The sequence below is a fragment of the Silurus aristotelis genome (assembly GCF_946808225.1).
Source record: "Silurus aristotelis genome assembly, chromosome: 12".
NCBI classification, from domain to species: domain Eukaryota; kingdom Metazoa; phylum Chordata; class Actinopteri; order Siluriformes; family Siluridae; genus Silurus; species Silurus aristotelis.
In genome coordinates, this window is record NC_139585.1 from 13,799,789 (window position 1) to 13,810,058 (window position 10,270).

At 35.3% G+C, this 10,270-nt stretch overlaps 1 protein-coding gene across 2 annotated transcripts in view; it reads left to right on the forward strand.

Moving 5' to 3' along the window:
- Positions 1 to 8,830, forward strand: part of grin2cb (glutamate receptor, ionotropic, N-methyl D-aspartate 2Cb) — a 30,752-nt gene extending 21,922 nt beyond the window's left edge. For both annotated transcript variants that reach the window (XM_083555847.1, XM_083555848.1), the window contains 8 exons: positions 574 to 742; positions 1,580 to 1,733; positions 2,142 to 2,267; positions 3,796 to 4,025; positions 4,658 to 4,818; positions 5,027 to 5,214; positions 5,627 to 5,859; positions 6,959 to 8,830. In XM_083555847.1, the coding sequence (XP_083411973.1) occupies positions 574 to 742; positions 1,580 to 1,733; positions 2,142 to 2,267; positions 3,796 to 4,025; positions 4,658 to 4,818; positions 5,027 to 5,214; positions 5,627 to 5,859; positions 6,959 to 8,359 (2,662 nt within the window). In that variant the 3' untranslated portion in view covers positions 8,360 to 8,830. The remainder of the gene's footprint in view (positions 1 to 573; positions 743 to 1,579; positions 1,734 to 2,141; positions 2,268 to 3,795; positions 4,026 to 4,657; positions 4,819 to 5,026; positions 5,215 to 5,626; positions 5,860 to 6,958) is intronic.
- Positions 8,831 to 10,270: the final 1,440 nt, after the last annotated feature.

Sequence of the window (10,270 nt, forward strand, 5' to 3'; positions counted from 1 at the left end):
CATTGCTCTTAGTGCTTCTCTGTTCAGAGCTCCATCTGACTGATGTCTAAACAGATTAGTGTGTGTGCATTGTTTTATGAAACCTTTACTTTTATCTGTCTGTCTGTTGTCCATTTATCTTTTTTTTTTCTTTCTGTCCATCTGTCTCTATGAGGTCCAAAATTCTGAGAACACATTGAAAAAAAATATATATATTTTTTTTATTTTAAACCAGAGTAGTTAATGTTTAATACAACGAATATTTAAGAAAAACATTCTGCACTATTTCAAGGTTTTACACAAACTTGGGGATTTCTTGCCAGCTCAAATGCATACTGCCATTAAAACAAATAGAGAATTTATCAAATACTATGCAACTCTAAAAATCATGAAAATTATTTATTAAATTGGCATACTAACTATAAGCTCTGCAAAGCCCTAAATAGTATTGACTTTTTAACATAAAAGTACTCTTAATGATAGTTTCACTGAAAGTTTGACACAAGTAACTGTTGTGTATCTGGTGGGTTGTGTTCAGTTTTCTAATATTTTCAAAATAATGTAAATAATGTTTTTTTTTACCTCTATTTATAGTGTTATTGGTCATTCAGAGCCTTACACAAAACTGTGCTGCAAGGGCTTCTGCATCGACATTCTTAAGAAGCTCTCACGCACAATCAAGTTCTCCTATGATCTCTACTTGGTCACCAATGGTAAACATGGGAAGCTTGTCCGAGGCATCTGGAATGGGATGATCGGCGAGGTATTAAAGATGCTAGCATTCACACACACACACACACACACACACACACACACACACACACACACACACACACACACACACAAACACACACAAACACACACACACACACACACACACACACACACACACAACACACATGCACATACACTGATAATTAAATCCTCATCAAAATTCAATTGTATTATAACTAAACACATTGTTCTAAATTTAAAACTAGCAATAACTTCTAATGGAGCATCCTTTCCTCAACACGTATCTTGTGTGTGTCTAATTATTATGTGAGATGCAGCCTGTGTCATTAAATGTGTTCACAGAGTGAACCGAATTTTAAATACAATCTCAACAACATTCATCCTGTCAACTCCTGTCGCGTGTAGTCTCACTTGATCCGGTAGTTAAGTGTCTTCCACAGCTGCTGGTGTTTTCAGCATTTCTATCACCTGCACCTCCCCACATGTCCCACATTTAAAATTAGCACTCATAGTATTTAAATGTTTGTGCCATGAAAAAGCAATTGATGAACTGAACTTTATTAATACTGCATAACTGTTTGACAGGGTCTTTCCATCTTACTTTGAGGTTTCTCCTTAGGCAATGCTATAGAGTGTATATGTCATACTGATATGTGCTGTTACACACTTAGTTCTTATCTAATTAATCCTGTGTGGGTATAATTAGGTGCTGTTTTAGCTGTAATGTAGTAATCATAAAGCCATGCATAAAAACACCCCAAAACTAGATGAACCATAAATAAACCATTTAAGCAATGTTAGTAGTTATGCCTTCCATTAATTAGCTGGACTCATTATTGATCTATTTCTCACTAATGATTTTTAGGTCTTTTACAAGCGAGCGGATATGGCTATTGGCTCACTCACTATTAATGAAGAGCGTTCGGAGATCATTGACTTTTCTGTGCCATTTGTAGAGACGGGGATTAGTGTCATGGTAGCCAGGAGCAATGGCACTGTCTCCCCATCCGCCTTTCTAGGTGAGAAAGTTTTGTTCACAGTCATTCTCCCCTTTGGCAGTCACACCGACTTTTTGAAACAGTTACAGACAGCACTAAATATTTTCTGCTAATTGAAGTTTTGTTCAGCTACAGTTGGAGCAAAGTTCTCATCTAAAATTGGGACAAGTCCCAAATGAAGCAAAAAGGTTTTTTACAGATTTCATGTCCTATTTGTCTTTTAAAAACAAAGCACTGCCATTTGTTTTGTTTTGTTCTTGTTTTCTAAGGCTAATCATTTATCAAGTCCTTATTCATCCTCTAATAGGACAGCAGAGACCTGAAATAATGTAGTATATCTCATCATGTCTGATTGCAGTGGTTAATAATGCCATTATGTTTTCTCTTGGAGGTTGTGAAATGTAGGTTAATATGTTTCTCTCCTTACAGAGCCTTACAGTCCAGCAGTGTGGGTTATGATGTTTGTTATGTGCCTGACTGTTGTGGCTGTAACAGTATTCATCTTTGAGTACTTCAGTCCTGTTGGATACAATCGTAGTCTAGTCAATGCCAAAGGTTAGTGATGTTTTTTTTTTATTATTATAATTTCATGATTTGAGTTTTAAAGTTCTGTTGAAAACAAGGGACAGAACAAAACTAGCATAATTAATAGATATATGCTCTCATTATCATTAAAATTTTCTTTTCTTTTACTCTCTAAAGTAACTTTAAAGATTCCTGGGAGGGTTTTCTTATCAAAAAAGCAGAACCTCTTCAGAATACATGTATCACTTATCAGCCAACAACATTTTGAGAATTCTTTCTTTATTCTAATCAGACACAATATATTTGCTTTTATTTAGTGTGTGTGCTTTTATTAACATCATCAGTAACATTATTGTATTAAATCTATTTAGACTATAAAAGAAAGACAAAAGATATACGTTTTGTGGTCTGGGAAAAAAAGCCTTTTAGGCTACAAAATATTGCTATTTCTTTCTAGTTTTAATATAATTACAAAGTTAACTGAAATATGTGTTATATTATTGTGAACTCTGGTTAACCTCAATAATTGGAAAATTAATTTTAAAGATTTCGTTCCAATTCCACTGTAAGACACCCAGCCTACCTCTACATATACATTATTACCCAATCTACTTGTGGAAAACAACATTAGTGTCAAATTGTAAAGAATTATGCAGTACATTTACAATGAGAAATAACTTGTCACTTGAGTTATCAATTTGATTATCAGCATCATCCAGGCTCTGTTTCATCACCTCATTACTTGCAGCATGAGAACATGAGCCTCATCGTTGTACAATCATTGTTTTTCCCTCGGCTGATGATTGTACTTTTAATATTTCTCAATAAATAAATAATCACTGATTTGTTCAGTCAGCACTATTCTAAAGAAAATTTCATTTTACTTATTTTTACACTTAGCAGCTCTCCTCTGTTTTGATGATGAAGGATAGCAGACTGACCGTTTGTGTTTGACCGTAAGATTTGTATTTGGTTTTGGACATTCCAGTCCATATTCCATAGCACAAATTTGGGGACATTTGCTGTAGATTTTCCAAAAGATTTTAGAGTGAGGTTGTGGAGATTTGTGCTAATTCAGCCACAAGGGTGTTAAAGTAAAGTCAAGTACTGTTGTAGGATGAGGAAGCCTGTGGTGCAGTCAGCATTCCATTTAATCTCAAACGTGTTCAGTGGGGTTGAGGTCACAGCTCTATAGCAGGCCAATCAAGATCTTCCACTTCAAAACATGTAAACCATGTTTTCAAGGGGCTTGCATGGTGCAGAGAAGCATTGTCATGCTGGAGAAAGTTTGTGTCTCCTACTTCAAATTAGAGGAAAATTTTATTGTATGTATCAGTCTTGGTGGTAACAGTTTGAGAAAGAATAAACTAAGTTAAAAACTGTTTTCACTCTTTTCACATTGCCATTTACATATATATATATATATATATATATATATATATATATATATATATATATATATATATATATATCAGTTCTAGACAGAATACGAGTCATGACATGAAGTAATACATGAGTGATTTTCTTTTTTCTCCTTTTTCTTCATCTCTTCACACAGGGCCTGGGGGACCCACATTCACTATTGGGAAGTCAGTCTGGCTCTTGTGGGGAATTGTCTTTAATAACTCTGTCCCTATAGAAAACCCTAAAGGAACAACCAGCAAGATTATGGTTCTAGTTTGGGCCTTTTTTGCTGTCATCTTTCTAGCCAGTTATACTGCAAATTTAGCTGCCTTCATGATACAAGAGCAGTATATAGATACTGTGTCTGGGCTCAGCGATAAAAAGGTATGACAAGCAGACACTTCCTAAAAAATTAGGATCACAGTTTAATGTTCTGAATTACACATAGCAATATATACATATGTATAGAAACAGATGTGCTCTGCTTAGAAAAGTTATTATATTCCAGTTGTTAATTACAGTTAAATAAATTACCACCATTAAGATTTTTTTATGCTTACATAATAACTCTCAAGAGCTCCAGATCTACAAAACTGAATAAACCCCAGGATGCATATTTAATAAATCTGACAGCAGTGATACATAGTTTACGTAATGTATGCAGAATTCACATGCACTATGCTTCAGAATAAAACAGGGAGGAATTAAAAAATCTGTTCTTAAACCTTATATGTTGCAGACTGATCCTATTCTATTTTAGAAAGATTAGAGAGGCTTTGGAAGGAAATTACCAGATTGTCCAAAACATTCAAATGCAAAATGTCTTCTTACGCATGCACCTTTAAAATGTAGTGTGGAATATCTGACACATATTTGCCAAAACAATTTGTTGATGAGCTATGAAAGAAAATACTAAGTGAAGTATTAGAAAAATTTTAAAAATGGGGAAATTTAACACTGCTTTCAGCTAACAATCAGACATCTAACCAAAGTTCACAGTCTGTGTTATCCTGCAGTTTCAGAAGCCCCAAGAGCATTACCCCCCATTTCGCTTTGGCACAGTACCAAATGGCAGCACTGAGAGAAACATTCGCAGCAATTATCCAGACATGCACAGTCACATGACCAAATACAACCAGAAAGGAGTGGAAGAGGCACTCAACAGTCTCAAAACAGGGTGCGTTTTTCTCTGAACTTTATTGTGATTTTGAATAATCCAAAGCAGCTGGTCTTGAATACACCTTCAACAGGCTACTATTAAGTCAAATAAACAGACAGTAATTATTTGTTTGATGTAAGTATATGTAATTATACGTAACCCAATGTAATTATTACTTTATCGTGAGCTTATCAGTAAGATAAATGTCACATGGTCTTTGCTTCAGGAAGCTGGATGCCTTCATATATGATGCTGCAGTGCTTAATTACATGGCTGGCAAGGATGAGGGCTGCAAGCTGGTGACCATTGGCAGTGGGAAGGTGTTTGCTACAACAGGCTATGGCATTGCTTTGCAGAAGGACTCCCGCTGGAAACGCCCCATAGACCTGGCTCTCCTCCAGTTCCTGGGAGATGGTAAATCATCATCAGGGGATCAGATCTGTTCCACAATTAATATCCTCAATCTCAATGTGAAGCCGTTACTGTCCTCTCTCAGGGTCTCTATAATACCATTAGAGACCCGTGAGTTCATAAGGTTTATTACAGTGACCGTTTGAATCCCTTTTAACATTATGCAAACTATTTTTACTTACTATATGTATGTAAATAAACTAAACTTACTGTTAGTTTTAAAATACACTCTAAATGTATTTTAAATATAGCATATAGATAAATATAAAAACCTTTTAGAATTTGAGTATAAAATATAGACATTTTTTACAAATAAAAAATACGTATATATGTGTTGCATGATATTTGACATGTTGTCTGTTGAACAATGTTCTCATTGCCAGTACTAAGTAGCTTTCTTAAAATGTTCTTGAAGGGGACACACAGAGACTGGAAACTGTCTGGCTGTCAGGAATATGCCAGAATGAGAAGAATGAGGTGATGAGTTCCAAGCTGGACATAGACAACATGGCAGGTGTCTTCTACATGCTTCTAGTGGCTATGGGTCTGAGTCTGCTTGTCTTTGCCTGGGAACATCTGCTTTATTGGAAAATCAGACACTGTGTGCACAAATCTGAACGTCTAGACTTCCTCTTGGCCATAAGCAGGGTAGGTGTATGCCAAACAACAGCATGCTGTTTCATAAAACCAATTAGCTTTTCTCATACTAAGGCTGCAAAGTCAAGCTTGGTGGTGTTGAGGAATGCTAAAGCATTTAGTTTATGTTTTAGCATTCTAAAATATCACAGTGTGTTCAGACAGTGTGTTTAGTCTTGTAGTTTATTTTAATGTGTGGTTGTAAATTGTTAGAAGCCTTCAGTTGAATCACATACAATGGAAGCAGCTTGTTCTTGCTTTATGGCATTATTATTATTTTTAAAAATAATATTAGATGATACTTTGTAAAGAAAACATAAATATATTTTATAGAGTGCAAAGCATTCTATCCCTTTATTTTCTGGGTGAAATGTTTGTAAAATGTTTGTACAAAATATAAATGTGTCTTATTTTTCACATTATTTTTGACATAAAATTCTATACCACAAAGTCTCATTTAAACATTTGAGTCAATATCTTTATTAGCCAGCTGAATGTTTGTATCCCTATTGACATGCTCTAACTGTTTGCATTTTTCCTATTACTGTCTAATGATTCAAACCTGTCAACATGTTTTCTCGGTTTAGTTTTATTTAGCCACGAAGGGTTCAAATAGGTTTAAACTCCAAAGCAGTTTTCTGTGAGCAGTCAAGGTAAAAGGGATGAGATCAGGAAAAAGCTATCATAACACACACAAGAGAAAATATCGAACGTTCTCAGAGCTGGATAAGGTTATCAAAAGATATCAAAGTGTTAATGAAAACTTTAATTATTTTTTTTTACTAGTTGATCAACCAAAAAAAAAAAAAACCTGAAAATTTGATACAAATCAAACAGACAAAGACAGAAACAAACATTAAAAAACTGCCTTTGCAAACATCTCAAGCCCCACATCATGTGACAGGGAAAACCTTATATTTATATAATATCATTTTGCATGAAATAGTATCATAGCATATATTTTTTTGATATATTTTATGATTTTTACTATATTTATTAATTTGTTTGTTTATTAATAATTCATTATGAAATTAGTCATGATGGTTTAAATTTATGAGTGCATATTAAATATGTGTAATACATTCATAATACAATGATGTCTCTTTTTTAGGGAATTTACAGCTGCTTTAATGGTGTTGAGGACATAGAAAAATCAGCAAACTTGCAGAATCTTGACATCACAGCAAACTATGCCCAGGCTAACATGCTTAAAATGCTTCAGACAGCCAAAGACATTGTCTCATCAGCAAAGGTGGAGAATTCTTTGGACAAGGCAACAAAAACTATTGAGAACTGGAGTCGAAAAGGTGGGAGTTTACCAGCACGCATTCCACAGGTGACCACCACTGATACACTCCCAGCTCACCTCTCTTACATTACTAACATCACAGAAAACCATTCTTCCCTTGTGCAACACTCTATAGCACCCCAGTTCGCACAGCATTATCCTGAAACTGCCAGTTCACCACATGCATCTACCCAAAGACTGATATCACACCCCACTCCAGCTCACTACACTGTCCCTTCACGATCTGGTGGCTTGTATAAAGGGCTTCTTCCCATGTCCAGCATGAGCACTCCTCATTTAGCAACGTATGATCTACATTCGCAAAAGCCAGTCAAAAGGACCTCTCGTTTCACCTCACATAAGGATCTACAGACACCAGACATTTTCGCTGAGCATCAGGAACCTTGCCACAACTTTGTGGGGCCCAGATGGAAAAAAAGATCCCAAAGTTGTCTGGAAGAGTCTGTGGATCTTAGAGGATTACATGATGACATAGGTCACAATGTAAGTCTTTCAGAAGTCCAAGCAAACCATTTTGCGCATGATGTGTACCCTTCTTCTTTAGAAAGCCCTTATCGACCAGGAGATATTACCTGTAATTCCTGCATTAATACATATGCAGATCCTGGGCTAGATGGCATACCTTTAATAGGAAAGAGAAAAATCCATCGCAGACCCTCCTTCCTTAAAGCCACCTGGGGCCCAGGCAGGGTGCGGTTTCCTAATGAAAGGCCATCTGACCCAGTCTCTTGTCGAGTGGACATCCCCGATCTGTTTCCTTTCACAGAGGTATATGGACAACGAAGAAATAAATACCACCCTTTGCCTGTGGAACACATTTACCTTCACTCATACCGCCACCAGCCACGAAAGAATCTGAAGTTAAGGCACTCCCAGTCGACCTACCTACCCTCTTACAGGGAAGCAGTACATCATGATGCTATAGGCATGAGGAGGGCCTCCAGTCTTGTACATAGACAATACTCCTACCCTGACCTTCCAACCTACCAGAGCCCACTGCCATATGGACCAGCTGAACTGTGCAACATCTTTCCCTGCATGGGTCATCCCAGTGAAAGTAGGTATAGGGGGTATAGGGCTCCTGTACACCTGCAGGATGGCCATCTGCTCCCTGTTCCAGGCAGCAGGGTCCTTTACAGGGTCAGTTCCCCAGGTGTACCTCTGACATGGGGAAGGATCTCTAGTCTAGAGTCTGAGGTTTGACCCTTCAAATTTAAAAATTTATTTTCCACACAGCTGAAACTGAATTCCAAGAACCAGTTTGAAAACTACCATTGACTTCTGCTAAAAAAGAAGCAGACCTATACATTTCGGGCTTTCTTTTGTTTAACAAAGTGCAATAATACAATGATTGTACAAGACTTTTTTTTAAGAATTAATGTGGTATATAAATAGATTATACTATCTATAGTAATGTGTCCTTTTTCTTTTATTTTGAAAATCGAGTTGGTGTTGATCCATGTAATCAGCTGTAACACTTAATTTTATAAACCTCAAGAAAGTCAAAAATATTTTTGATCTCTCTCTCTCTCTCTCTCTCTCTCTCTCTCTCTCTCTCTCTCTCTCTCTGTATCTCTTTTGCTCTCTCCACATTGCAGGGTGAATCAAATGGTATTCTATTATCAGTATTATCAAGTACCTACAATGCTTTAATAAATCACAAAAGCCTATCAATAGATCCCATGTAATTTGCGGCTTTTTTTAAAAGAGGTTACTGAAAGACTTGTCTGAATGCTACCTTCTGCATTTAGTACCACCTTATACTTTAGGGATTGTGATTAAAATATAGTTCTTCTATGTCCTTATTATGTACCTTATTATATAAGAAACAATATGAAAGTGTTGACCAGTATCAATGTCCAAGATAAGTTCTCCTCTAAATGTTTTAGTAATTTTTGTGAAGAATATATATATATATATATATATATATATATATATATATATATATATATATATATATATATATATATATATATATATATATATATATATTAGGGCTGTCAATTGATATATAATCGCATCTTAGATTTTTACCTGTTCTGAAGGTACCTTCAATTAATACTTTTCAAGTTTTTAATACTCTAATCAACATGGGCATGGACAAATATGGATGCTTTATGCAAATGTATGTTTATTATTAGTGAAACTATACTCAACATGGAGCATTAAGGCAAAATATTCTTGTAAATGTTTTAAAGTAATTATGGTGTTTTAAATTACTTAAATCATCAGGACACCAAACCCAACTTTTGCTATTTTTCCACACAGATGGTTTTCATTGCCGGATGTGTGCATCATGAGGATTTTGGTGCTTAATTTGAGACTTGGCGAATCAATAAAACAAATGTTTAGTGATTAAAAATTGTGAAGATAATTTTTTTATATTTCTGTTAAGAAAGAACGTTGTGAATAAATGTGTGTTGCGTTGAAGGTTTTAATTTTGCCTCATATATTTATTTATTTATATTTGTAATAAAATTGGTCAAACAGATATGCGTGCTGCATTAATCGTGCATTAATAAAATATGTGCGATAAAAATGTATTTACGTTAATGTATATATATATATCTATATATATATGTTCAGGTTTTGACCAGACTAAAAGCCTTTTGTTTGTGAAAGCTACAGGTTATTAAATGTTTAATAAATAACATTAAAATCAATCCATAAGTGTAGGGAATGTTACCCAAATTGTCCTTCGCTTCTGGACCTCATTATGTCTAATGTCTCCACCTTAGCGTGTTCCTCCAAAGCCCAAGGTGACCTATGCTGGGGTAATTATGCAGTGAGGCTTTTGTTATCTCCTGAAAAGGAGCCTTCTTTTCATGGAGTGAGCATATGAGAATCTAAACAGCTAAACATTAAGAAACTTTCTGGCAATTTTCCAATTGCCAGTCTTGCTTTGTTGTTCCTTATGAATGATAGCACAATATCAAAAATGTACTCATCATCACAGTTCAGTAATGACTTTATTTACTGCACAGTAATTATTTTTCTCTCATAAATTTTCACTTTAAGCAGTAGAAGTTTATTGAAGGCAGAGAAGCAAGGGAAAAATAATCAAAGCAAGGTTTAGGTCCATAAAATGTAGCCTTGTGCTCCCTTTTGCAAAAA